General features: G+C 57.6%; 1 protein-coding gene across 1 annotated transcript in view; it reads right to left on the reverse strand.

Moving 5' to 3' along the window:
* Nucleotides 1–27,277, reverse strand: part of LOC139273152 (dynein regulatory complex protein 11-like) — a 245,807-nt gene extending 218,530 nt beyond the window's left edge. Inside the window, exon 1 of the mRNA XM_070889687.1 lies at nt 26,858–27,277. Within this exon, the coding sequence (XP_070745788.1) occupies nt 26,858–27,277 (420 nt within the window). The remainder of the gene's footprint in view (nt 1–26,857) is intronic.
* Nucleotides 27,278–27,586: the final 309 nt, after the last annotated feature.

The following is a 27,586-nucleotide window of genomic DNA, read 5'->3' on the forward strand; positions in this document are numbered from 1 at the left end:
AGGAGACAGAGAGAGAGGGAGAGAGAGAGGAAGAGAGAGACAGAGAGAGGGAGAGAGAGAGAGAGAGAGAGAGAGAGGGAGACAGAGAGAGGGAGAGAGAGAGAGAGGGAGACAGACAGAGAGAGAGAGAGAGAGAGAGAGAGAGGGAGACAGAGAGAGGGAGAGAGAGAGAGAGAGAGACAGAGAGAGGGAGAGAGAGAGAGGGAGAGAGAGAGAGAAAGACAGAGAGAGGGAGACAGAGAGAGGGAGAGAGAGAGAGAGAGAGAGACAGAGAGAGGGAGAGAGAGAGAGAGAGACAAAGAGGGAGAGAGAGAGAGAGAGAGAGAGAGAGAGACAGAGAGAGGGAGACAGAGAGAGGGAGAGAGAGGGAGACAGAGAGAGAGAGAAAGAGAGAGAGAGACAGAGAGAGGGAGACAGAGAGAGGGAGAGAGAGAGAGGGAGAGACAGAGAGAGGGAGAGAGAGAGAGGGAGAGAGAGAGAGGGACACAGAGAGAGGGAGGAATTAAAACAGAGAATGCTGTAAATCTCAGCGGGTCGGGCAGCGTCTGTGGAGAGGAAACAGAGTTAACGTTTCAGGTCAATGACCCTTGGTCAGAACTGGAGAGAGTTTGGAAAGAATGGATTGTTAACCTGTGCTGAAAGGGGGAGGGGGGCAGTGGGCGGGGGGTGAGGGGGAGAAAGAACAAAAGGGATGGTCTGTGATAAGGTGGAAGACAGGAGAGATTAGAGAGACAGGGACAATGGGCAGAATTGAAATGGTAATGGCCGGAGTTAGAAAAACATTAGTCAAGATCGTCATTATCATAGACAGTCCCTCGGAATCGAGGAAGACTTGGTTCCACTCTAACAATGAGTCCTTTGGTGACTGAACAGTCCAATACGAGAACCACAGTCCCTGTCACAGGTGGGACAGACAGTGGTTGAGGGAAGGGGAGGGTGGGACTGGTTTGCCGCACGCTCCTTCCGCTGCCTGCGCTTGATTTCTGCATGCTCTCGGCGATGAGACTCGAGGTGCTCAGCGCCCTCCCGGATGCACTTCCTCCACTTAGGGCAGTCTTTGGCCAGGGACTCCCAGGTATCGGTGGGGATGTTGCATTTTATCAGGGAGGCTTTGAGGGTGTCCCTGTAACGTTTCCTCTGCCCACCTTTGGCTCGTTTGCTGTGAAGGAGTTCCGAGTAGAGCGCTTGCTTTGGCATGCGGACAATGTGGCCTGCCCAGTGGAGCTGATCGAGTGTGGTCAGTGCTTCAATGCTGGGGATGTTGGCCTGGTTGAGGACGCTAATGTTGGTGTGTCTGTCCTCCCAGGGGATTTGTAGGATCTTGCGGAGACATCGTTGGTGGTATTTTTCCAGCGACTTGAGATGTCTACTGTACATGGTCCATGTCTCTGAGCCATACAGGAGGGCGGGTATTACTACAGCCCTGTAGACCATGAGCTTGGTGGTAGATTTGAGGGCCTGGTCTTCAAACACTCTTTTCCTCAGGCGACCGAAGGCTGCACTGGTGCACTGGAGGCGGCGTTGAATCTCGTCATCAGTGTCTGCTCTTGTTGATAAGAGGCTCCTGAGATATGGGAAATGGTCCACGTTGTCCAGGGCCGCGCCGTGAATCTTGATGACAGTGCTGTGCGGCGAGGACAGGCTGGTGGAGGACCTTTGTCTTACGGATGTTTAGCGTAAGGCCCATGCTTTCGTACGCCTGAGTGAATACGTTGACTATGTTCTGGAGTTCAGCCTCTGTATGTGCGCAGACGCAGGCGTCGTTCGTGTACTGTAGCTCGACGACAGAGGTTGGGGTGGTCTTGGACCTGGCCTGGAGACGGTGCAGGTTAAACAGTATTCCACTGGTTCTGTAGTTTAGTTCCACTCCAGCGGGGAGCTTGTTGACTGTGAGGTGGAGCATGGCAACGAGGAAGATTGTGAAGAGGGTTGGGGTGATAACACAGCCCTGTTTGACCCCGGTCCGGACGTGGATTGGGTCTGTAATGGATCCGTTGGTAAGGATCACGGCCTGCATGTCATCGTGGAGCAGGCAGAAGATATTGACGAACTTTTGGGGGCATCCGAAACGGAGGAGGACGCTCCATAGACCCTCGCGGTTGACAGTGTCAAAGGCCTTTGTAAGATCGAAGAAGGCCAGATTATATGGGAGACCCCGACCTGTGTGAGAACACCAGCGGCAGGTCAGGGCCCTAAAAGTAGCGGTGAGCGGCGGCCATGCAGCGTGATGGGATACCGCGGCGAGGTACAGCGCGAGCTGGTGCAGGAGGGCGACAGCAGCGAAGAGTGACCTCATCAAGGTCCAGGTCGGTGATTGGAGCGTGGGCAGGTACAGCAGGAGTGGTGAGAGATTGTAGAGGGACGTGATCGGGGCCCAGGAGAGGCGAGGGCCCAGGGGCAGCACGGGCCCAGCCCACACTGCGATATGTGTGAGCGCACTGGGTCTGTGCAGCACAGCTGGTCTCCAGGATGGAGTACACAAGCAGGGAGGTCCTGCTCCAACTGTATAGGGTATTGGTGAGGCCGCACCTGGAGTACTGCGTGCAGTTTTGGTCACCTTACTTAAGGAAGGATATACTAGCTTTGGAGAGGGTACAGAGACGATTCACTAGGCTGATTCCGGAGATGAGGGGGTTACCTTATGATGATAGATTGAGTAGACTGTGTCTTTACTCGTTGGAGTTCAGAAGGATGAGGGGTGATCTTATAGAAACATTTAAAATAATGAAAGGGATAGACAAGATAGAGGCAGAGAGGTTGTTTCCACTGGTCGGGGAGACTAGAACTAGGGGGCACAGCCTCAAAATACGGGGGAGCCAATTTAAAACCGAGTTGAGAAGGAATTTCTTCTCCCAGAGGGTTGTGAATCTGTGGAATTCTCTGCCCAATGAAGCAGTTGAGGCTAGCTCATTGAATGTATTCAAGTCACAGATAGATAGATTTTTAACCAATAAGGGAATTAAGGGTTACGGGGAGCGGGAGGGTAAGTGGAGCTGAGTCCACGGCCAGATCAGCCATGATCTTATTGAATGGCGGAGCAGGCTCGAGGGGCTCGATGGCCTACTCCTTCTTATGTTCTTATGTTCAGTCGTCCTGGTTAACCCTTGCCACTGGACCAAGACCTCGCTCTGTCAAGCCCGTGTGGTGGCTGGTGTGCAGCGGTCACCCCACGTTAAAACAATCCACCCACAGGCATCTTCCACCCTTCAGGATGTAGTTCGGGATCGGGAATATTAGGTCCTTCATTGCAACACCTGTGAACTCATTCTTTTTTGGCATGGAAGCAAGTCACCCTCGCTTCGAGGGACTGCCTATGATGATAAGGGCTGGCGCTGCTCCCTGCATTTTTCCTGCAACAGTCGCGCTGCAAAGATCATGTCTGTTGTGCCCCGTAGGGGACGAAATCCGCACTGTGATTCCGGGAGGAGCTCCTCGGCCACAGGGAGAAGACGACTTTCCCAGTGGCTGAAAGCAGGGAGATTCCCCTGTAGTTGCCGCAGTCAGACTTGTCCCCTTTTTAAAAAATGGTCACAATCACTGCATCTCTGAGGTCTCCCGGCATGCTCTCCTCCCTCCAGATGCGAGAGATGAGGTCATGTATCCGTGCAAACAGCGCCTCTCCACCATACTTTAGCGCCTCAGCAGGAATTCCATCCGCACCCGTAGCCTTGTTATTCTTAAGCTGTTTTATGGCTTTGCCGACCCCGTGCAATGTTGGAGTTTCACTGAGGTGCTGGCTGGTCACATGCTGTGGGATAGAATCAAGAACACTCGAGTCAAAGGCAGAGTCTCGATTGAGGAGATCTTCAAAGTGCTCCTTCCATCGGGCCCTGACAGCCTCAGTGTCCTTGATGAGTGTTTCCCCGTTCTTGGCCAGGAGTGGGGTGGGGCCTTGGGAGTTTGGACCGTAGGTGACCTTGACTACAGTGAAGAATCCTCACATGTCGTGGCTGTCGGCCAGTTGTTGTATCTCCCGTGCTTTCTCCATCCACCACCTGTTCTTTAGGTCCTGGGTTTTTTGTTGGACCTGAGCCTTGAGCCGTCTGTAATGTTGTTTTGCAGCTCCTGAGTTGGGCTGTTGCTTGAGGCTCAGAAATGCTTTGCGCTTGCGATCTATTAGTTCTTCGATCTCCTGATCATTTTCATCAAACCAGTCCTGATGTTTTCTGGTTGAGAGACCAAGTGTCTCTTCACAGACACTGGTTATAGAGGCCTGGAGGGCAGACCAAGCACCCTTAGTGATAGTCGAGATAGGGTGTGAGTGGCTGGATAATGACCCACTGCCATTAGATACAAGGAGAGAAAAAGTAACATAGAATCAGGCTTGGTGGTGGGGGGGCGGGGAGGGAGGGGGTTGGGGTGGGGGGAGGGGAGGGGGAGGGGGAGGGGAAGGGGTTGGGGGGAGGGGAGAGAGGGGGTGGGGAGGGGAGTGGGAGAGAGGAGGGGGTGGGGAGGGGAGTGGGAGAGAGGAGGGGGTTAGGGGAGGGGGTTGGGGGAGGGGGTTGGGGAAGGGAGGGAGTGGGGAGGGAGGAGGTGGGGAGGGGCGGGGGTTGGGGGGAGGGGAAGGGAGGGGGTGGGGGGAGGGGGAGAGAGGAGAGCGGAGGGGAGGGAGGGGAGTGGGAGGGAGGGGATGGGGGGGTAGGGGAGGGGGAGAGAGGAGAGCGGAGGGGAGGGAGGGGATGGGGGATAGGGGAGGGGGAGAGAGGAGAGCGGAGGGGAGGGAGGGGAGTGGGAGGGAGGGGATGGAGGGTAGGGGAGGGGAAGAGGGGGAGAGAGGAGAGCGGAGGGGAGGGAGGGGATGGGGGGGTAGGGGAGGGGGAGAGAGGAGAGCGGAGGGGAGGGAGGGGATGGGGGGTAGGGGAGTGGGGAGGGGGAGAGAGGAGAGCGGAGGGGAGGGAGGGGGTAGGGTAGGGTAGGGAGGGGGAGAGAGGAGAGCGGAGGGGAGGGAGGGGATGGGGGTAGGGGAGGGGGGGGGGAGAGAGGAGAGCGGAGGGGAGGGAGGGGGTAGGGTAGGGTAGGGGAGGGGGAGAGAGGAGAGCGGAGGGGAGGGAGGGGATGGGGGGTAGGGGAGGGGGGAGGGGGAGAGAGGAGAGCGGAGGGGAGGGAGGGGGTAGGGTAGGGTAGGGGAGGGGGAGAGAGCCAATGATGGCCAGCGGTTACACCCTGAAATTGATGAACTGGATGTTGAGGCCCGAAGGCTGTAAAGGGTCGAAGTGAAAGGTGAGGTGCTGGTCCTCGAGGGTGCTTTGAGGGTTGGAACAGTGCAGGAGGCCGAGGACGGAGAGGTGGGAGTGGGAGTGGGAGCGGGGAATTAAGGGACAGACCACCGGAAGCTGAGGGTCAGGCTCACGGACTGAAGGGAGCGCTCTCTCGATCTACACGGGGTCTCAGACAATACAGTTTAGTAAACTGAGAGAAGTACAAGTAACTCAGTGTGTCACTGGGGGTGTGTGGGGCCCGGGACAGTGGGAAGGGAGGGAGTAAAAGGGCAGGTGTTCCATCTCCTGTGTTTGAACGGGAAGGTGCTGTGGGAAGGGGAGGGGTTGCTGGGGGTGACTGCGGAATGGACCAGGGGGTCCCAGAGGGAGCGGTCCCTTCGGCTGAGAGGGGAGGGGAGGGGACGATGTGATTGGTGGGGGGAATCGTGCTGGGGGTGGCGGAAATGGCGGAGGTTAATCCGTTAAACATGGAGGCAGGAGGGGTGAAAGGTGAGGACAAAGGGAACCCTGTCATGGTTCTGAGTGGGAGGGGAAGGGGTGAGAGCTGGGGTGCAGGCCGAGGGAGGGAGGAAGAGGGCGGAACAGAGAGAGAGAGAAGCACAGTGTTAGGTGTGACTTTACAAATATCTATTAGAATAGACTCCAGTGACAGGGGGTTGTTGATGATGGAGATTTCAGTGACACGAGGAAGGCCTGTAGTCTGTCGTAGAGTGATGGAAACTATCGGCTCATGTTGGGGCTCACGGCAGCAGGAGGTTGGAAACAAACCGGATCTCCTCCTGACCTAATCCAGTGGGGAAAGCTTTCAACACCCTGAGATCCCCTTGACAGCTAGCGTGGGACTCACCATTCCCCATGGAGCCCCTCTCTCTGTGTGTGAGCAGAGTGAGTGTCAGCAGTGTGAGTGTGATCAGTGCGAGTGTGATCAGTGAGTGTCAGCAGTGAGTGTGAGCAGAATGAGTGTGAGGAGTGTGAGTGTGATCAGTGAGTGAGAGCAGAGTGAGTGTGAGCAGTGTGTGAGTGTGAGCAGTGCGAGTGTGAGCAGTGTGAGTGTGAGCAGAGTGTGAACAGAGTGTGAGCAGTGCGAGTATGAGCAGAGTGTGAGCAGCCTGTGAGTGTGAGCAGTGTGGGTGTGAGCAGTGTGCGTGTGAGCGTGAGCAGTGCGTGAGCAGTGAGTGTGAGCAATGTGCGTGTGAGCAGTGAGTGTGAACTGTGTGAGTGTGAGCAGAGTGTGAGCAGTGTGTGTGAGCAGTGTGAGTGTGAACAGTGTGTGAGTGTGAGCACTGAGTGTGAGCAGTGTGAATGTGAGAAGTGAGTGTGAGCATTGAGTGTGTGAGTGTGAACACTGAGTGTGAAAAGTGAGTGTGAGCACTGCGTGTGAGCAGTGTGTGTGAGCAGTGTGAGCAATGTGAGGTGTGAGTGACGAGTGTGAGTGTGAGCATTGAGTGTGAGCACTGTGTGTGAGCAATGTGAGGTGTGAGTGAGAGCAATGAGTGTGAGCACTGAGTGTGTGAGTGTGAGCGCTGAGTGTGAGCAATGTGATGTGTGAGTGTGAGCACTGAGTGTGTGAGTGTGAGCAATGTGAGGTGTGAGTGTGAGGTGTGAGTGTGAGTGTGAGCAATGTGAGGTGTGAGTGTGAGCGCTGAGTGTGAGCAATGTGAGGTGTGAGTGTGAGCGCTGAGTGTGAGCAATGTGAGGTGTGAGTGTGAGCGCTGAGTGTGAGTGTGAGCAATGTGAGGTGAGTGTGAGCACTGAGTGTGTGAGGTGTGAGAGCTGAGTGTGAGTGTGAGCAGTGTGAGGTGTGAGTGTGAGCGCTGAGTGTGAGCAATGTGAGGTGAGTGTGAGCACTGAGTGTGAGTGTGAGTGTGAGCAATGTGAGGTGTGAGTGTGAGCACTGAGTGTGTGAGGTGTGAGAGCTGAGTGTGAGTGTGAGCAGTGTGAGGTGTGAGTGTGAGCGCTGAGTGTGAGCAATGTGAGGTGAGTGTGGGCACTGAGTGTGTGAGGTGTGAGCGCTGAGTGTGAGTGTGAGCAATGTGAGGTGAGTGTGAGCACTGAGTGTGTGAGGTGTGAGCGCTGAGTGTGAGCAATGTGAGGTGAGTGTGAGCACTGAGTGTGTGAGGTGTGAGCGCTGAGTGTGAGTGTGAGCAGTGTGAGCAGTGAGTGTGAGCAGGCAGCCCCCGGCCCGTGCCCCTGTCCCTGCCCAGTGAGGAAGCTGCATTAACTGCTGCCCTGCAGCGATCCCCTGAGCGACTGTCGCAAGCGGCTGGGATTACATGGAGCTCTGCTGCCCTCCTGTGGCTCTGCCGGTTAACTGCATGAGCTGCTGCGCTTAGACTGAGAGGAAGGATGGGAAACACACAGCAGGTTAAAGGGCCAATCGTCAATGTGTCCCGGCCTGAGCATTAACCGGCCCTTCCTTCCCAGACCTGCGTCTGACATCGATTCCCAGCTTCCCATCCTCCCTGTCCAGTTCCCCTGAGCTGTAGATATCGGGGAGGGCTGGAGGAGACAGGCGGGAAATGGCTGGATCAAAGGGACAAGGTTTGGCCAGACAAGCCCCCTAACTCAGCCCCCCCCTGGGGTAGGGGGACCAGAGAGTGAGCTGATTGGTTGTCATCTTCCAAAATTCCCTCGATTCAGGAATTCTCCCCGCGGATTGGAAGGGAGCAAATGTAAACCCTGTTATTTAAGAAAGCAGGGAGAGAGAAAATGGGGAACTACGGGTCATTTAGCCTGACATCAGGAGTGGGGAAAATGCTACAATCTATTATTGAGGTCGTAGTAACAGGGCACTTAGATAGTAATAATCGGATTGGGCAGAGTCAACACGGATTTATGAAAGGGAAATCATGTTTGGCAAATCTGTTCGAGTTTTTTGAGGATGTAATTAGCAGAATAGATAAGGGGGAACCAGTGGATGTGGTGTATTTATATTTTTAGAAGGCATTCGATAAGATGCCACACAAGAGATTATTACAGAAGATTAGGGCTCATGGTATTTTAAAAAATTAATTCCTGGGCTGTGGGCATCGCTGGCCAGGCCGGCATTTATTGCCCATCCCTAACTGCCCCTTGAGAAGGTGGTGGTGAGCCGCCTTCTTGAACCGCTGCAGTCCGTGTGGTGAAGGTGCTCCCACAGTGCTGTTAGGGAGGGAGTTCCAGGATTGTGACCCAGCGACGATGAAGGAACGGCCGATATATTTCCCAGTCAGGATGATGTGTCTGAAGTTGGGGAGAGGGATGGAGTCGGTGGCCAGGGAACGGAGTTTGTGGCGGGGACTGAAAACAATGGGACAGGTCTTCCCAATATTCAATGGGAGAAAATTTCTGCTCATCCAGAACTGGATGTGGGACAAGCAGTCGGACAATTTAGAGACCGTGAGGGGTCGGGAGAAGTGGTGGTGAGGTAGAGCTGGGTGTCTCAGCGTACATGTGGGAACTGATGCTGTGTTTCTGGATGATGTCACCGAGGGGCAACATATAGATGAGGAATAGGAGGGGGGGCAAGGATAGATCCTGGGGGACACCAGAGGTAACGATGGGGGGTGGGAAGAGAAGCCGTTGCAGGTGATTCTCTGACTACGATTCGATGGATAAGAATGGAACCAGGCGAGTGCAGTCCCACCCAGCTGGACCATGGTGGAGAGGTGTTGGAGGAGGATGGAACCAGGCGAGTGCAGTCCCACCCAGCTGGACCATGGTGGAGAGGCGTTGGAGGAGGATGGAACCAGGCGAGTGCAGTCCCACCCAGCTGGACCATGGTGGGGAGGTGTTGGAGGATGGAACCAGGCGAGTGCAGTCCCACCCAGCTGGACCATGGTGGAGAGGTGTTGGAGGATGGAACCAGGCGAGTGCAGTCCCACCCAGCTGGACCATGGTGGAGAGGTGTTGGAGGATGGAACCAGGCGAGTGCAGTCCCACCCAGCTGGACCATGGTGGAGAGGTGTTGGAGGAGGATGGAACCAGGCGAGTGCAGCCCCACCCAGCTGGACCATGGTGGAGAGGTGTTGGAGGATGGAACCAGGCGAGTGCAGTCCCACCCAGCTGGACCATGGTGGAGAGGTGTTGGAGGAGGATGGAACCAGGCGAGTGCAGCCCCACCCAGCTGGACCATGGTGGAGAGGTGTTGGAGGAGGATGGAACCAGGCGAGTGCAGTCCCACCCAGCTGGACCATGGTGGAGAGGTGTTGGAGGAGGATGGAACCAGGCGAGTGCAGTCCCACCCAGCTGGACCATGGTGGAGAGGTGTTGGAGGATGGAACCAGGCGAGTGCAGTCCCACCCAGCTGGACCATGGTGGAGAGGTGTTGGAGGAGGATGGAACCAGGCGAGTGCAGCCCCACCCAGCTGGACCATGGTGGAGAGGTGTTGGAGGATGGAACCAGGCGAGTGCAGTCCCACCCAGCTGGACCATGGTGGAGAGGTGTTGGAGGAGGATGGAACCAGGTGAGTGCAGCCCCACCCAGCTGGACCATGGTGGAGAGGTGTTGGAGGAGGATGGAACCAGGCGAGTGCAGTCCCACCCAGCTGGACCATGGTGGAGAGGTGTTGGAGGAGGATGGAACCAGGCGAGTGCAGTCCCACCCAGCTGGACCATGGTGGAGAGGTGTTGGAGGATGGAACCAGGCGAGTGCAGTCCCACCCAGCTGGACCATGGTGGAGAGGTGTTGGAGGATGGAACCAGGCGAGTGCAGCCCCACCCAGCTGGACCATGGTGGAGAGGTGTTGGAGGATGGAACCAGGCGAGTGCAGCCCCACCCAGCTGGACCATGGTGGAGAGGTGTTGGAGGAGAATGGAACCAGACGAGTGCAGTCCCACCCAGCTGGACCATGGTGGAGAGGTGTTGGAGGAGGATGGAACCAGGCGAGTGCAGTCCCACCCAGCTGGACCATGGTGGAGAGGTGTTGGAGGAGGATGGAACCAGGCGAGTGCAGTCCCACCCAGCTGGACCATGGTGGAGAGGTGTTGGAGGAGGATGGAACCAGGCGAGTGCTGTCCCACCCAGCTGGACCATGGTGGAGAGGTGTTGGAGGATGGAACCAGGCGAGTGCAGTCCCACCCAGCTGGATCATGGTGGAGAGGTGTTGGAGGAGGATGGAACCAGGCGAGTGCAGTCCCACCCAGCTGGACCATGGTGGAGAGGTGTTGGAGGAGGATGGAACCAGGCGAGTGCAGTCCCACCCAGCTGGACCATGGTGGAGAGGTGTTGGAGGATGGAACCAGGCGAGTGCAGCCCCACCCAGCTGGACCATGGTGGAGAGGCGTTGGAGGATGGAACCAGGCGAGTGCAGTCCCACCCAGCTGGACCATGGTGGAGAGGCGTTGGAGGAGGATGGAACCAGACGAGTGCTGTCCCACCCAGCTGGACCATGGTGGAGAGGTGTTGGAGGAGGATGGAGAGGTCACTGTGTCAAAGGCTGCAGACAGGTCGAGGAGGATGAGGAGGGATAGTTTACCTTTGTCACTGTCACACAGGATGTCACTGTGTGACTTTGATGAGAGCCGTTTGGTCCTGAGGCAGGGACGGAAACCAGATTGGAGGGATTGAAACATGGAGTTCCGGGAAAGATGGGCACGGGTTTGGGAGGTGACAACATGTTCAAGGACTTGAGAGGAAAGGGAAGTTAGAGATGGGGCTGTAGTTTGCAAAGGTGAAGGGTCGAGGGTTGGTTTTTTGAGGAGAGGGGTGATTACGGCAGATTTGAGGGAGAGAGGAACAGTACCTGAGGAGAGAGAACCGTTAACAATGTCGGCGAACAGAACAGGAAGTTAGGTGGTCAACAGTTTGGTGAGAATTGGGTCAAGGGAGCAGGAAGTGGGTCTCATGGACAGGATGAGCTCAGAGAGGTCATGAGGGGAGATCAGAGAGAAACTGGCGGGAGATGAGAGTTCATGACTAGGGCAGGGGGGAAACCTCAGAGGAGGTTTGGCCCAGTGGGCTGGGGAAGGAGGGAACTCACAGAGGCAGCTGGGCGGAGGGTCTCAATCTGTGAGACAAAGATGTCAATGAGCTCCTCGCACTTGTTGGAGGGGAGTGTGGTGGAGACAGGGGACAGGGGTTTAAGGAGATGGTTAACAGTAGAGATAGTAGCTAGGGGTTATCTTTGCATTCCAGAATGATCCTGGAATAGTGAGCCGTTTTGGCAGACAAGAGTAAGACCCGAGAATGCTTTACGTGGTACAGCCAGATCTGGTGGTGAACGGCTGAACCTGTTGTCCGCCACATCCATTCAAGTCTGCGTCCCTTGGACTTGAGGCAGCGAAGATGAGGCTGTACCGGGGGAATGGCCAGAGAGAGAGGAATGGTTTTAGTAGGGATTAGGAATCAGACTGTTCACAACCTGGGTGTCATATTTGACCCTGAAATGAACTTCCGACCACATATCCACAGCATAACTAACTCCACCTATTTCCACCTCCATAACATCGTCCGTCTCTGCCCCTGCCTCAGCTTTTCTGCTGTTGAAACCCTCATCCGTGCCTTTGTTACCGCTAGACATGACTATTCCAACACACTCCTAGCAGGCCTCCCACATTCTTCCTTCCTACTGTGCAGCCACTGTCCGAACTCACACCCAGTCCCACTCACCCATCACCCCCTGTGCTCACTGCCCCGTGTCCTAACTCGCACCGAGTCCCGCTCACCCATCACCCTCTGTGCTCACTGCCCCGTGTCCTAACTCACACCCAGTCCCACTCACCCATCACCCCCTGCGCTCACTGCCCCGTGTCCTAACTCACACCCAGTCCCACTCACCCATCACCCGCTGTGCTCACTGCCCCGTGTCCTAACTCACACCCAGTCCCACTCACCCATCACCCTCTGTGCTCACTGCCACGTGTCCTAACTCACACCCAGTCCCGCTCACCCATCACCCCCTGTGCTCACTGCCCCGTGTCCTAACTCATACCCAGTCCCACTCACCCATCACCCCCTGTGCTCACTGACCCGTGTCCTAACTCACACCCAGTCCCACTCACCCATCACCGCCTGTGCTCACTGCCCCGTGTCCTAACTCATACCCAGTCCCACTCACCCATCACCCCCTGTGCTCACTGCCCCGTGTCCTAACTCACACCCAGTCCCACTCACCATCACCCCCTGTTCCCCCTGTCCTAACTCACACCCAGTCCCGCTCACCCATCACCCTCTGTGCTCACTGACCCGTGTCCTAACTCACACCCAGTCCCACTCACCCATCACCCCCTGTGCCCCGTGTCCTAACTCACACCCAGTCCACTCACCCATCACCCCCTGTGCTCACTGACCCCGTGTCCTAACTCACACCCAGTCCCACTCACCCATCACCCCCTGTGCTCACTGCCCCGTGTCCTAACTCACACCCAGTCCCACTCACCCATCACCCCCTGTGCTCACTGCCCCGTGTCCTAACTCACACCCAGTCCCACTCACCATCACCCCCTGTGCCCCGTGTCCTAACTCACACCCAGTCCCACTCACCCATCACCCCCTGTGCTCACTGACCCCGTGTCCTAACTCACACCCAGTCCCGCTCACCCATCACCCCCTGTGCTCACTGCCCCGTGTCCTAACTCACACCCAGTCCCACTCACCCATCACCCCCTGTGCCCCGTGTCCTAACTCACACCCAGTCCCGCTCACCCATCACCCCGTGTGCTCACTGCCCCGTGTCCTAACTCACACCCAGTCCCACTCACCCATCACCCGCTGTGCCCCGTGTCCTAACTCACACCCAGTCCCGCTCACCCATCACCCCCTGTGCTCACTGCCCCGTGTCCTAACTCACACCCAGTCCCACTCACCCATCACCCGCTGTGCTCACTGACCCGTGTCCTAACTCACACCCAGTCCCGCTCACCCATCACCCCCTGTGCTCACTGACTTACATTGGCTCCCGGTTAAGCAACGCCTCAATTTCAAAATTCTTATCCTTGTTTACAAATCCCTCCATGGCCCTCGCCCCTCCCTCTATCTGTAACCCCCTCCAGCCCAACAACCCCCCGAGATGTCTGCACTCCTCTAATTCTGCCCTTTCGAGCATCCCTGATTATAATCGCTCCACCATCGGTGGCCGTGCCTTCTGTTGCCTGGGCCCCAAGCTCTGGAACTCCCTCCCTAAACCTCTCCGCCTCTCTCGCCTCTTTCAAGACGCTCCTTAAAACCATCCTCTTTTCACCTGCCCTAATTTCCCCTTATGCGGCTTGATGTCAAATGTTTTGTCTTCTAACACTCCTCTGAAGCACCTTGGGATGTTTCACGACCTTAAAGGCGCTATATAATACAAGTTGTTGTTGTTATGTGGTGAGGGTCTCCCACTGTGCTGTCTGTGTGGTGAGGGTCTCCCACAGTACTGTCAGTCCGTGTGGTGAGGGTCTCCCACAGTGCTGTCCGTGTGGTGAGGGTCTCCCACAGTACTGTCAGTCCGTGTGGTGAGGGTCTCTCACAGTGCTGTCAGTCCGTGTGGTGAGGGTCTCCCACAGTGCTGTCAGTCCGTGTGGTGAGGGTCTCCCACAGTGCTGTCAGTCCGTGTGGTGAGGGTCTCCCACAGTGCTGTCAGTCCGTGTGGTGAGGGTCTCCCACAGTGCTGTCAGTCCGTGTGGTGAGGGTCTCTCACAGTGCTGTCAGTCCGTGTGGTGAGGGGTCTCCCACAGTGCTGTCAGTCCGTGTGGTGAGGGTCTCCCACAGTGCTGTCAGTCCGTGTGGTGAGGGTCTCCCACAGTGCTGTCAGTCCGTGTGGTGAGGGTCTCCCACAGTGCTGTCAGTCCGTGTGGTGAGGGTCTCTCACAGTGCTGTCAGTCCGTGTGGTGAGCGTCTCCCACAGTGCTGTCAGTCCGTGTGGTGAGGGTCTCCCACAGTGCTGTCAGTCCGTGTGGTGAGGGTCTCCCACAGTGCTGTCAGTCCGTGTGGTGAGGGTCTCCCACAGTGCTGTCAGTCCGTGTGGTGAGGGTCTCCCACAGTGCTGTCAGTCCGTGTGGCGAGGGGTCTCCCACAGTGCTGTCCGTGTGGTGAGGGTCTCCCACAGTGCTGTCAGTCCATGTGGTGAGGGTCTCCCACAGTGCTGTCCGTGTGGTGAGGGTCTCCCACAGTGCTGTCCGTGTGGTGAGGGTCTCCCACAGTGCTGTCAGTCCGTGTGGTGAGGGTCTCCCACAGTGCTGTCAGTCCGTGTGGTGAGGGTCTCTCACAGTGCTGTCAGTCCGTGTGGTGAGGATCTCTCACAGTGCTGTCAGTCCGTGTGGTGAGGGTCTCCCACAGTGCTGTCCGTCCGTGTGGTGAGGGTCTCCCACAGTGCTGTCAGTCCGTGTGGTGAGGGTATCCCACAGTGCTGTCAGTCCGTGTGGTGAGGGTCTCCCACAGTGCTGTCAGTCCGTGTGGTGAGGGTCTCTCACAGTGCTGTCAGTCTGTGTGGTGAGGGTCTCTCACAGTGCTGTCAGTCTGTGTGGTGAGGGTCTCCCACAGTGCTGTCAGTCCGTGTGGTGAGGGTCTCCCACAGTGCTGTCCGTGTGGTGAGGGTCTCCCACAGTGCTGTCCGTGTGGTGAGGGTCTCTCACAGTGCTGTCAGTCCGTGTGGTGAGGGGTCTCTCACAGTGCTGTCAGTCTGTGTGGTGAGGGTCACCCACAGTGCTGTCAGTCCGTGTGGTGAGGGTCTCCCACAGTGCTGTCCGCGTGGGGAGGGGTCTCCCCCAGTGCTGTCCGTGTGGTGAGGGGTCTCCCACAGTGCTGTCAGTCCGTGTGGTGAGGGTCTCCCACAGTGCTGTCAGTCCGTGTGGTGAGGGTCTCCCACAGTGCTGTCAGTCCGTTTGGTGAGGGTCTCCCACAGTGCTGTCAGTCCGTGTGGTGAGGGTCTCCCACAGTGCTGTCAGTCCGTGTGGTGAGGGTCTCTCACAGTGCTGTCAGTCCGTGTGGTGAGGGTCTCACAGTGCTGTCAGTCCGTGTGGTGAGGGTCTCACTGTGCTGTCAGTCCGTGTGGTGAGGGTCTCCCACAGTGCTGTCAGTCCGTGTGGTGAGGGTCTCCCACAGTGCTGTCAGTCCGTGTGGTGAGGGTCTCTCACAGTGCTGTCAGTCCGTGTGGTGAGGGTCTCCCACAGTGCTGTCAGTCCGTGTGGTGAGGGTCTCCCACAGTGCTGTCCGTGTGGTGAGGGTCTCTCACAGTGCTGTCAGTCCGTGTGGTGAGGGTCTCACAGTGCTGTCCGTGTGGTGAGGGTCTCCCACAGTGCTGTCAGTCCGTGTGGTGAGGGTCTCCCACAGTGCTGTCCGTGTGGTGCGGGTCTCCCACAGTGCTGTCAGTCCGTGTGGTGAGGGTCTCCCACAGTGCTGTCAGACCGTGTGGTGAGGGTCTCCCACAGTGCTGTCCGTGTGGTGAGGGTCTCTCACAGTGCTGTCAGTCCGTGTGGTGAGGGTCTCCCACAGTGCAGTCAGTCCGTGTGGTGAGGGTCTCCCACAGTGTTGTCAGTCCGTGTGGTGAGGGTCTCCCACAGTGCTGTCAGTCCGTGTGGTGAGGGTCTCCCACAGTGCTGTCAGTCCGTGTGGTGAGGGTCTCTCACAGTGCTGTCAGTCCGTGTGGTGAGGGTCTCCCACAGTGCTGTCAGTCCGTGTGGTGAGGGTCTCCCACAGTGCTGTCAGTCCGTATGGTGAGGGTCTCCCACAGTGCTGTCAGTCCGTGTGGTGAGGGTCTCCCACAGTGCTGTCAGTCCGTGTGGTGAGGGTCTCCCACAGTGCTGTCAGTCCGTGTGGTGAGGGTCTCCCACAGTGCTGTCAGTCCGTGTGGTGAGGGTCTCCCACAGTGCTGTCAGTCCGTGTGGTGTGGGGTCTCCCACAGTGCTGTCAGTCCGTGTGGTGAGGGTCTCTCACAGTGCTGTCAGTCCGTGTGGTGTGGGGTCTCCCACAGTGCTGTCAGTCCGTGTGGTGAGGGTCTCCCACAGTGCTGTCAGTCCGTGTGGTGTGGGGTCTCTCACAGTGCTGTCAGTCCGTGTGGTGAGGGTCTCCCACAGTGCTGTCAGTCCGTGTGGTGTGGGGTCTCCCACAGTGATGTCAGTTCGTGTGGTGAGGGTCTCTCACAGTGCTGTCAGTCCGTGTGGTGAGGGTCTCCCACAGTGCTGTCAGTCCGTGTGGTGAGGGTCTCTCACAGTGCTGTCAGTCCGTGTGGTGAGGGTCTCTCACAGTGCTGTCAGTCCGTGTGGTGAGGGTCTCCCACAGTGCTGTCCGTGTGGTGAGGGTCTCCCACAGTGCTGTCAGTCCGTGTGGTGAGGGTCTCCCACAGTGCTGTCAGTCCGTGTGGTGAGGGTCTCTCACAGTGCTGTCAGTCCGTGTGGTGAGGGTCTCCCACAGTGCTGTCAGTCCGTGTGGTGAGGGTCTCTCACAGTGCTGTCAGTCCGTGTGGTGAGGGTCTCTCACAGTGCTGTCAGTCCGTGTGGTGAGGGTCTCCCACAGTGCTGTCCGTGTGGTGAGGGTCTCCCACAGTGCTGTCAGTCCGTGTGGTGAGGGTCTCCTACAGTGCTGTCAGTCCGTGTGGTGAGGGTCTTTCACAGTGCTGTCCGTGTGGTGAGGGTCTCCCACAGTGCTGTCAGTCCGTGTGGTGAGGGTCTCCCACAGTGCTGTCAGTCCGTGTGGTGAGGGTCTCCCACAGTGCTGTCAGTCCGTGTGGTGAGGGTCTCCCACAGTGCTGTCAGTCCGTGTGGTGAGGGTCTCCCACAGTGCTGTCAGTCCGTGTGGTGAGGGTCTCCCACAGTGCTGTCAGTCCGTGTGGTGAGGTGTCTCCCACAGTGCCGTCAGTCCGTGTGGTGAGGGTCTCCCACAGTGCTGTCAGTCCGTGTGGTGAGGGTCTCCCACAGTGCTGTCCGTGTGGTGAGGGTCTCCCACAGTGCTGTCAGTCCGTGTGGTGAGGGTCTCCCACAGTGCTGTCAGTCCGTGTGATGAGGGTCTCCCACAGTGCTGTCCGTGTGGGGAGGGGTCTCCCACAGTGCTGTCCGTGTGGTGAGGGGTCTCCCACAGTGCTGTCCGTGTGGGGAGGGGTCTCCCACAGTGCTGTCCGTGTGGTGAGGGGTCTCCCACAGTGCTGTCAGTCCGTGTGGTGAGGGTCTCCCACAGTGCTGTCCGCGTGGGGAGGGGTCTCCCCCAGTGCTGTCCGTGTGGTGAGGGGTCTCCCACAGTGCTGTCAGTCCGTGTGGTGAGGGTCTCCCACAGTGCTGTCAGTCCGTTTGGTGAGGGTCTCCCACAGTGCTGTCAGTCCGTGTGGTGAGGGTCTCCCACAGTGCTGTCAGTCCGTGTGGTGAGGGTCTCTCACAGTGCTGTCAGTCCGTGTGGTGAGGGTCTCACAGTGCTGTCAGTCCGTGTGGTGAGGGTCTCACAGTGCTGTCAGTCCGTGTGGTGAGGGTCTCCCACAGTGCTGTCAGTCCGTGTGGTGAGGGTCTCCCACAGTGCTGTCAGTCCGTGGGGTGAGGGTCTCTCACAGTGCTGTCAGTCCGTGTGGTGAGGGTCTCCCACAGTGCTGTCAGTCCGTGTGGTGAGGGTCTCCCACAGTGCTGTCCGTGTGGTGAGGGTCTCTCACAGTGCTGTCAGTCCGTGTGGTGAGGGTCTCACAGTGCTGTCCGTGTGGTGAGGGTCTCCCACAGTGCTGTCAGTCCGTGTGGTGAGGGTCTCCCACAGTGCTGTCCGTGTGGTGCGGGTCTCCCACAGTGCTGTCAGTCCGTGTGGTGAGGGTCTCCCACAGTGCTGTCAGTCCGTGTGGTGAGGGTCTCCCACAGTGCTGTCCGTGTGGTGAGGGTCTCTCACAGTGCTGTCAGTCCGTGTGGTGAGGGTCTCCCACAGTGCAGTCAGTCCGTGTGGTGAGGGTCTCCCACAGTGTTGTCAGTCCGTGTGGTGAGGGTCTCCCACAGTGCTGTCCGTGTGGTGAGGGTCTCCCACAGTGCAGTCAGTCCGTGTGGTGAGGGTCTCTCACAGTGCTGTCAGTCCGTGTGGTGAGGGTCTCCCACAGTGCTGTCAGTCCGTGTGGTGAGGGTCTCCCACAGTGCTGTCAGTCCGTGTGGTGAGGGTCTCCCACAGTGCTGTCAGTCCGTGTGGTGAGGGTCTCCCACAGTGCTGTCAGTCCGTGTGGTGAGGGTCTCCCACAGTGCTGTCAGTCCGTGTGGTGAGGGTCTCCCACAGTGCTGTCAGTCCGTGTGGTGTGGGGTCTCCCACAGTGCTGTCAGTCCGTGTGGTGAGGGTCTCTCACAGTGCTGTCAGTCCGTGTGGTGTGGGGTCTCCCACAGTGCTGTCAGTCCGTGTGGTGAGGGTCTCCCACAGTGCTGTCAGTCCGTGTGGTGTGGGGTCTCTCACAGTGCTGTCAGTCCGTGTGGTGAGGGTCTCCCACAGTGCTGTCAGTCCGTGTGGTGTGGGGTCTCCCACAGTGATGTCAGTTCGTGTGGTGAGGGTCTCTCACAGTGCTGTCAGTCCGTGTGGTGAGGGTCTCCCACAGTGCTGTCAGTCCGTGTGGTGAGAGTCTCTCACAGTGCTGTCAGTCCGTGTGGTGAGGGTCTCTCACAGTGCTGTCAGTCCGTGTGGTGAGGGTCTCCCACAGTGCTGTCAGTCCGTGTGGTGAGGGTCTCTCACAGTGCTGTCAGTCCGTGTGGTGAGGGTCTCTCACAGTGCTGTCAGTCCGTGTGGTGAGGGTCTCCCACAGTGCTGTCCGTGTGGTGAGGGTCTCCCACAGTGCTGTCAGTCCGTGTGGTGAGGGTCTCCTACAGTGCTGTCAGTCCGTGTGGTGAGGGTCTTTCACAGTGCTGTCCGTGTGGTGAGGGTCTCCCACAGTGCTGTCAGTCCGTGTGGTGAGGGTCTCCCACAGTGCTGTCAGTCCGTGTGGTGAGGGTCTCCCACAGTGCTGTCAGTCCGTGTGGTGAGGGTCTCCCACAGTGCCGTCAGTCCGTGTGGTGAGGGTCTCCCACAGTGCTGTCAGTCCGTGTGGTGAGAGTCTCCCACAGTGCTGTCCGTGTGGTGAGGGTCTCCCACAGTGCTGTCAGTCCGTGTGGTGAGGGTCTCCCACAGTGCTGTCAGTCCGTGTGATGAGGGTCTCCCACAGTGCTGTCCGTGTGGGGAGGGGTCTCCCACAGTGCTGTCCGTGTGGTGAGGGGTCTCCCACAGTGCTGTCCGTGTGGTGAGGGGTCTCCCACAGTGCTGTCCGTGTGGTGAGGGGTCTCCCACAGTGCTGTCAGTCCGTGTGGTGAGGGTCTCCCACAGTGCTGTCCGCGTGGGGAGGGGTCTCCCCCAGTGCTGTCCGTGTGGTGAGGGGTCTCCCACAGTGCTGTCAGTCCGTGTGGTGAGGGTCTCCCACAGTGCTGTCAGTCCGTTTGGTGAGGGTCTCCCACAGTGCTGTCAGTCCGTGTGGTGAGGGTCTCCCACAGTGCTGTCAGTCCGTGTGGTGAGGGTCTCACAGTGCTGTCAGTCCGTGTGGTGAGGGTCTCCCACAGTGCTGTCAGTCCGTGTGGTGAGGGTCTCCCACAGTGCTGTCAGTCCGTGTGGTGAGGGTCTCTCACAGTGCTGTCAGTCCGTGTGGTGAGGGTCTCCCACAGTGCTGTCAGTCCGTGTGGTGAGGGTCTCCCACAGTGCTGTCCGTGTGGTGAGGGTCTCTCACAGTGCTGTCAGTCCGTGTGGTGAGGGTCTCACAGTGCTGTCCGTGTGGTGAGGGTCTCCCACAGTGCTGTCAGTCCGTGTGGTGAGGGTCTCCCACAGTGCTGTCCGTGTGGTGCGGGTCTCCCACAGTGCTGTCAGTCCGTGTGGTGAGGGTCTCCCACAGTGCTGTCAGTCCGTGTGGTGAGGGTCTCCCACAGTGCTGTCCGTGTGGTGAGGGTCTCTCACAGTGCTGTCAGTCCGTGTGGTGAGGGTCTCCCACAGTGCAGTCAGTCCGTGTGGTGAGGGTCTCCCACAGTGTTGTCAGTCCGTGTGGTGAGGGTCTCCCACAGTGCTGTCCGTGTGGTGAGGGTCTCCCACAGTGCAGTCAGTCCGTGTGGTGAGGGTCTCTCACAGTGCTGTCAGTCCGTGTGGTGAGGGTCTCCCACAGTGCTGTCAGTCCGTGTGGTGAGGGTCTCTCACAGTGCTGTCAGTCCGTGTGGTGAGGGTCTCACAGTGCTGTCAGTCCGTGTGGTGAGGGTCTCACAGTGCTGTCAGTCCATGTGGTGAGGGTCTCCCACAGTGCTGTCAGTCCGTGTGGTGAGGGTCTCCCACAGTGCTGTCAGTCCGTGTGGTGAGGGTCTCTCACAGTGCTGTCCGTGTGGTGAGGGGTCTCCCACAGTGCTGTCAGTCCGTGTGGTGAGGGTCTCCCACAGTGCTGTCAGTCCGTTTGGTGAGGGTCTCCCACAGTGCTGTCAGTCCGTGTGGTGAGGGTCTCCCACAGTGCTGTCAGTCCGTGTGGTGAGGGTCTCTCACAGTGCTGTCAGTCCGTGTGGTGAGGGTCTCACAGTGCTGTCAGTCCGTGTGGTGAGGGTCTCACAGTGCTGTCAGTCCGTGTGGTGAGGGTCTCCCACAGTGCTGTCAGTCCGTGTGGTGAGGGTCTCCCACAGTGCTGTCAGTCCGTGTGGTGAGGGTCTCTCACAGTGCTGTCAGTCCGTGTGGTGAGGGTCTCCCACAGTGCTGTCAGTCCGTGTGGTGAGGGTCTCCCACAGTGCTGTCCGTGTGGTGAGGGTCTCTCACAGTGCTGTCAGTCCGTGTGGTGAGGGTCTCACAGTGCTGTCCGTGTGGTGAGGGTCTCCCACAGTGCTGTCAGTCCGTGTGGTGAGGGTCTCCCACAGTGCTGTCCGTGTGGTGCGGGTCTCCCACAGTGCTGTCAGTCTGTGTGGTGAGGGTCTCCCACAGTGCTGTCAGTCCGTGTGGTGAGGGTCTCCCACAGTGCTGTCCGTGTGGTGAGGGTCTCTCACAGTGCTGTCAGTCCGTGTGGTGAGGGTCTCCCACAGTGCAGTCAGTCCGTGTGGTGAGGGTCTCCCACAGTGTTGTCAGTCCGTGTGGTGAGGGTCTCCCACAGTGCTGTCCGTGTGGTGAGGGTCTCCCACAGTGCAGTCAGTCCGTGTGGTGAGGGTCTCTCACAGTGCTGTCAGTCCGTGTGGTGAGGGTCTCCCACAGTGCTGTCAGTCCGTGTGGTGAGGGTCTCCCACAGTGCTGTCAGTCCGTATGGTGAGGGTCTCCCACAGTGCTGTCAGTCCGTGTGGTGAGGGTCTCCCACAGTGCTGTCAGTCCGTGTGGTGAGGGTCTCCCACAGTGCTGTCAGTCCGTGTGGTGAGGGTCTCCCACAGTGCTGTCAGTCCGTGTGGTGAGGGTCTCCCACAGTGCTGTCAGTCCGTGTGGTGAGGGTCTCTCACAGTGCTGTCAGTCCGTGTGGTGAGGGTCTCCCACAGTGCTGTCAGTCCGTGTGGTGAGGGTCTCTCACAGTGCTGTCAGTCCGTGTGGTGAGGGTCTCCCACAGTGCTGTCAGTCCGTGTGGTGAGGGTCTCTCACAGTGCTGTCAGTCCGTGTGGTGAGGGTCTCTCACAGTGCTGTCAGTCCGTGTGGTGAGGGTCTCCCACAGTGCTGTCCGTGTGGTGAGGGTCTCCCACAGTGCTGTCAGTCCGTGTGGTGAGGGTCTCCCACAGTGCTGTCAGTCCGTGTGGTGAGGGTCTCTCACAGTGCTGTCAGTCCGTGTGGTGAGGGTCTCCCACAGTGCTGTCAGTCCGTGTGGTGAGGGTCTCTCACAGTGCTGTCAGTCCGTGTGGTGAGGGTCTCTCACAGTGCTGTCAGTCCGTGTGGTGAGGGTCTCCCACAGTGCTGTCCGTGTGGTGAGGGTCTCCCACAGTGCTGTCAGTCCGTGTGGTGAGGGTCTCCTACAGTGCTGTCAGTCCGTGTGGTGAGGGTCTTTCACAGTGCTGTCCGTGTGGTGAGGGTCTCCCACAGTGCTGTCAGTCCGTGTGGTGAGGGTCTCCCACAGTGCTGTCAGTCCGTGTGGTGAGGGTCTTTCACAGTGCTGTCCGTGTGGTGAGGGTCTCCCACAGTGCTGTCAGTCCGTGTGGTGAGGGTCTCCCACAGTGCTGTCAGTCCGTGTGGTGAGGGGTCTCCCACAGTGCTGTCCGTGTGGTGAGGGTCTCCCACAGTGCTGTCAGTCCGTGTGGTGAGGGTCTCCCACAGTGCTGTCAGTCCGTGTGGTGAGGGTCTCCCACAGTGCAGTCAGTCCGTGTGGTGAGGGGTCTCCCACAGTGCTGTCCGTGTGGTGAGGGTCTCCCACAGTGCTGTCAGTCCGTGTGGTGAGGGTCTCCCACAGTGCTGTCCGTGTGGTGAGGGTCTCTCACAGTGCTGTCAGTCCGTGTGGTGAGGGTCTCCCACAGTGCAGTCAGTCCGTGTGGTGAGGGTCTCCCACAGTGTTGTCAGTCCGTGTGGTGAGGGTCTCCCACAGTGCTGTCCGTGTGGTGAGGGTCTCCCACAGTGCAGTCAGTCCGTGTGGTGAGGGTCTCTCACAGTGCTGTCAGTCCGTGTGGTGAGGGTCTCCCACAGTGCTGTCAGTCCGTGTGGTGAGGGTCTCCCACAGTGCTGTCAGTCCGTATGGTGAGGGTCTCCCACAGTGCTGTCAGTCCGTGTGGTGAGGGTCTCCCACAGTGCTGTCAGTCCGTGTGGTGAGGGTCTCCCACAGTGCTGCCAGTCCGTGTGGTGAGGGTCTCCCACAGTGCTGTCAGTCCGTGTGGTGAGGGTCTCCCACAGTGCTGTCAGTCCGTGTGGTGAGGGTCTCTCACAGTGCTGTCAGTCCGTGTGGTGAGGGTCTCCCACAGTGCTGTCAGTCCGTGTGGTGAGGGTCTCTCACAGTGCTGTCAGTCCGTGTGGTGAGGGTCTCCCACAGTGCTGTCAGTCCGTGTGGTGAGGGTCTCTCACTGTGCTGTCAGTCCGTGTGGTGAGGGTCTCTCACAGTGCTGTCAGTCCGTGTGGTGAGGGTCTCCCACATTGCTGTCCGTGTGGTGAGGGTCTCCCACAGTGCTGTCAGTCCGTGTGGTGAGGGTCTCCCACAGTGCTGTCAGTCCGTGTGGTGAGGGTCTCTCACAGTGCTGTCAGTCCGTGTGGTGAGGGTCTCCCACAGTGCTGTCAGTCCGTGTGGTGAGGGTCTCTCACAGTGCTGTCAGTCCGTGTGGTGAGGGTCTCTCACAGTGCTGTCAGTCCGTGTGGTGAGGGTCTCCCACAGTGCTGTCCGTGTGGTGAGGGTCTCCCACAGTGCTGTCAGTCCGTGTGGTGAGGGTCTCCTACAGTGCTGTCAGTCCGTGTGGTGAGGGTCTTTCACAGTGCTGTCCGTGTGGTGAGGGTCTCCCACAGTGCTGTCAGTCCGTGTGGTGAGGGTCTCCCACAGTGCTGTCAGTCCGTGTGGTGAGGGTCTTTCACAGTGCTGTCCGTGTGGTGAGGGTCTCCCACAGTGCTGTCAGTCCGTGTGGTGAGGGTCTCCCACAGTGCTGTCAGTCCGTGTGGTGAGGGGTCTCCCACAGTGCTGTCCGTGTGGTGAGGGTCTCCCACAGTGCTGTCAGTCCGTGTGGTGAGGGTCTCCCACAGTGCTGTCAGTCCGTGTGGTGAGGGTCTCCCACAGTGCAGTCAGTCCGTGTGGTGAGGGGTCTCCCACAGTGCTGTCCGTGTGGTGAGGGTCTCCCACAGTGCTGTCAGTCCGTGTGGTGAGGGTCTCCCACAGTGCTGTCAGTCCGTGTGGTGAGGGTCTCACAGTGCTGTCCGTGTGGTGAGGGTCTCCCACAGTGCTGTCAGTCCGTGTGGTGAGGGTCTCTCACAGTGCTGTCAGTCCGTGTGGTGAGGGTCTCACAGTGCTGTCCGTGTGGTGAGGGTCTCCCACAGTGCTGTCAGTCTGTGTGGTGAGGGTCTCCCACAGTGCTGTCAGTCCGTGTGGTGAGGGTCTCCCACAGTGCTGTCAGTCCGTGTGGTGAGGGTCTCCCACAGTGCTGTCAGTCCGTGTGGTGAGGGTCTCCCACAGTGCTGTCAGTCCGTGTGGTGAGGGTCTCCCACAGTGCTGTCAGTCCGTGTGGTGAGGGTCTCCCACAGTGCTGTTAGGGAGGGAGTTCCAGGATTGTGACCCAGTGACGATGAAGGAACGGCCGATATATTTCCCAGTCAGGATGGTGTGTGACTGGGAGGGGAACGTGGAGGTGGTGGTGTTCCCATGCACCTGCTGCCCTTGACCTTCTAGGGGGTAGAGGTCGCGGGTTTGGGAGGTGCTGCCGAAGAAGCCTTGGCGAGTTGCTGCAGTGCATCTTGTAGATGGTGCACACTGCAGCCAGGGGGCGCCGGTGGTGGAGGGAGTGTTGGAGGTAGTGGAGGGAGTGAGTGTTGGAGGTGGTGGAGGGAGTGAGTGTTGGAGGTGGTGGAGGGAGTGAGTGTTGAAGGTGGTGGAGGGAGTGAGTGTTGGAGGTGGTGGAGGGAGTGAGTGTTGGAGGTGGTGGAGGGAGTGAGTGTTGGAGGTGGTGGAGGGAGTGAGTGTTGGAGGTGGTGGAGGGAGTGAGTGTTGGAGGTGGTGGAGGGAGTGAGTGTTGGAGGTGGTGGAGGGAGTGAGTGTTGGAGGTGGTGGAGGGAGTGAGTGTTGGAGGTGGTGGATGGGGAGCTGGTCAAGCGGCTGCTTTGTCCTGGATGGTGTCGAGCTTCTCGAGTGTTGTTGGAACTGCACCATCCAGGCAAGTGGGGAGTATTCCATCACACTCCTGACTTGTGCCTTGTAGATGATGGAAAGGCTTTGGGGAGTCACTCGCCACAGAATACCCAGCCTCTGACCTGCTCTTGTAGTCACAGTATTTATGTGGCTGGTCCAGTTAAGTTTCTGATTGGGGGTAATATACTATCATGGATTGAGGATTGGTTAACGGACAGAAAACAGAGAGTAGGAATAAACGGGTCATTTCCAGGTTGGCAGACTGTAACTAGTGGGGTACCGCAAGGATCAGTGCTGGGGCCCCAGCTATTCACAATCTATATCAATGATTTGGATGAGGGGACTGAGTGTAATATATCCAAGTTTACTGATGATACAAAGCTCGGTGGGAATGTAAGTTGTGAGGAGGATGCAAAGAGGCTCCAAGGGGATATAGACAGGCTCAGTGAGTGGGCAAGAACATGGCAAATGGAACATAATGTGGAGAAATGTGACGTTATCCACTTTGGTCGGAAAAATAGAAAAGCAGAGTATTTTTAAATGGTGAGAGATTGGGAAATGTTGGTGTTCAGAGGGACCTGGGTTCCTTGTACACCAATCACTGAAAGTTAACCTGCAGGTACAGCAAGTGATTAAAGCAAATGGGATGTTGGTCTTTATTACAGGAAGGTTTGTGTATAAGAGTAAAGGTGTCTTACTGCAATTATATCGGGCCCTGGTGAGACCACACCCGGAGTATTGTGTACAGTGTCGGTCTCCTTACCTAAGGAAGGATATACTTGCCATAGAGGGAGTGCAGCGAAGGTTCACCAGACTGATTCCTGGGATGGGAGGATTGTCCTTTGAGGAGAGATTGAGCAGACTGGGCCGATATTCTCTAGAGTTTCGAAGAATGAGAGGTGATCCATTGAAACATACAAACTTCTTACAGGGCTTGACAGGGTAGAGGCAGGGAGGATGTTCCCCCCGGGCTGGGGAGTCTAGAACCAGGGGTCACAGTCTCAGGATAAGGGCTCGGCCATTTAGGACTGAGATCGATAGATTTTTGGGTGTCAGGGAATGAGCTGCAATATGGGGGCAGGCTGCATAAGTGTGTGGGATTGCGTAGTAATGCAGAGGGTGTACAGACACAAACGTATGTTTCCACACACACGTAATAAACACGTGTACAATCTCACATCCAAAATATGCTTTTAAAAACTAAAGGGGAATGTTAGCACATCCAGATCGAAGGGGCGTTTTAAACAACAGCACGTGTACACACTCACACACACACCACGTGTACACACTCACACACACACCACGTGTACACACACACACACACATCACGTTTACGCACTCGCACACACAGCAGCATGTTTGCACACTCGCAAACAGCAAGTTTACACACCTGCACACAACAGCACAAGTTTACACACTCACACACAACAGCACACATTTACACACTCGCACACAACAACACATGTTTACACTCTCACGCATAACAGTGTATGTTTGCACACTCACACACAACAGCGCACGTTTACACACTCGCACACAGCAGCGCACGTTTACACACTCACACAATAGCGTACGTTTACACACTCGCACACAACAGCATACATTTACACTCTCACACACTCCAGCACATATTTACACACTCACAAACAGTGCACGTTTACACGTTCACAAACAGCACACGTTTACACACTCACACACACACCAGTACACACTTACACACTCGCACACAACAGCAGACGTTTACACACTCGCAAACAGTACGTTTACACACACACACAACGGCACATGTTTACACACTCGCACACAACAGCACCCGGTTACACATTCGCACACAACAGCACGCGTTTACACACTCGCAAACAGTACGTTTACACACTCACACACAACGGCACATGCTTACACACTCACAAACAGCATACATTTACACACTCATACACATGTTTACACACACACGCACAACAGCACACGTTTACACATACACAGACACACACACACACAACTTACACACTCACAGAATACGCTTACACACTCAGTGTTACACACCGGCGTCAGTTTCAGGTCCTGGATCACATCGTCCATGAAGTGAAACTCCGAGAGCCCTTTCTCCACCATCTCCCTCCGCACCTCCAGAATCCGGCCCATCACCCCTTCCAGGAGCATCTGGACCACGTGCCACTTCTGGGGGTGAGCCATTTGGTCCTGGATCATCTCCAGCTTGCGGAAGATGCGGATATATTTGATGAAGAGGTTGTTCTGGTATCGGGAGAAGGCCATGTGATCCTTGTTGATGTCCAGAGATGTGCCAGCCGTCTCTAACTCGAGCAGGTCACTCAAGCTGTTCTGGGCCCTCATCCACAGATGATTGTAGGTGCTGGGAAAAGGAGGGACATCAGCGTTAGAATCCTGACCCGACACGACAAACCGCCAATTCCTGCTACCGAGGGAGAAGAGTCCATGGAACATGGAGACAGACCCTGAACTGATCCCGTAAGTAACATTCCAACAGTCCGAGGGATACAGATCCCAAGAGATACCACCGAGATCGATCCCCAGGCACTTTCCCCTGGAGATCCACCTCCGTGTTGGGACCCGGGGCCGTCCCGTGCAGGGACCCCAGGCTGCCTCCGTACCGGGACCCTCGGCTGACTCCACGCCAGAAGTCACGGCTGTCTCCGCGCTGGGACCCAGGGCTGCCTCTGCGCTGGGACCCAGGGCCGCCTCCGCGCCAGGACCCCAGGCCGTCTCTGCGCTGTGACCCTGGGCCGTCTCTGC

This window comes from Pristiophorus japonicus, chromosome 1, assembly GCF_044704955.1.
Source record: "Pristiophorus japonicus isolate sPriJap1 chromosome 1, sPriJap1.hap1, whole genome shotgun sequence".
NCBI classification, from domain to species: Eukaryota; Metazoa; Chordata; class Chondrichthyes; family Pristiophoridae; genus Pristiophorus; species Pristiophorus japonicus.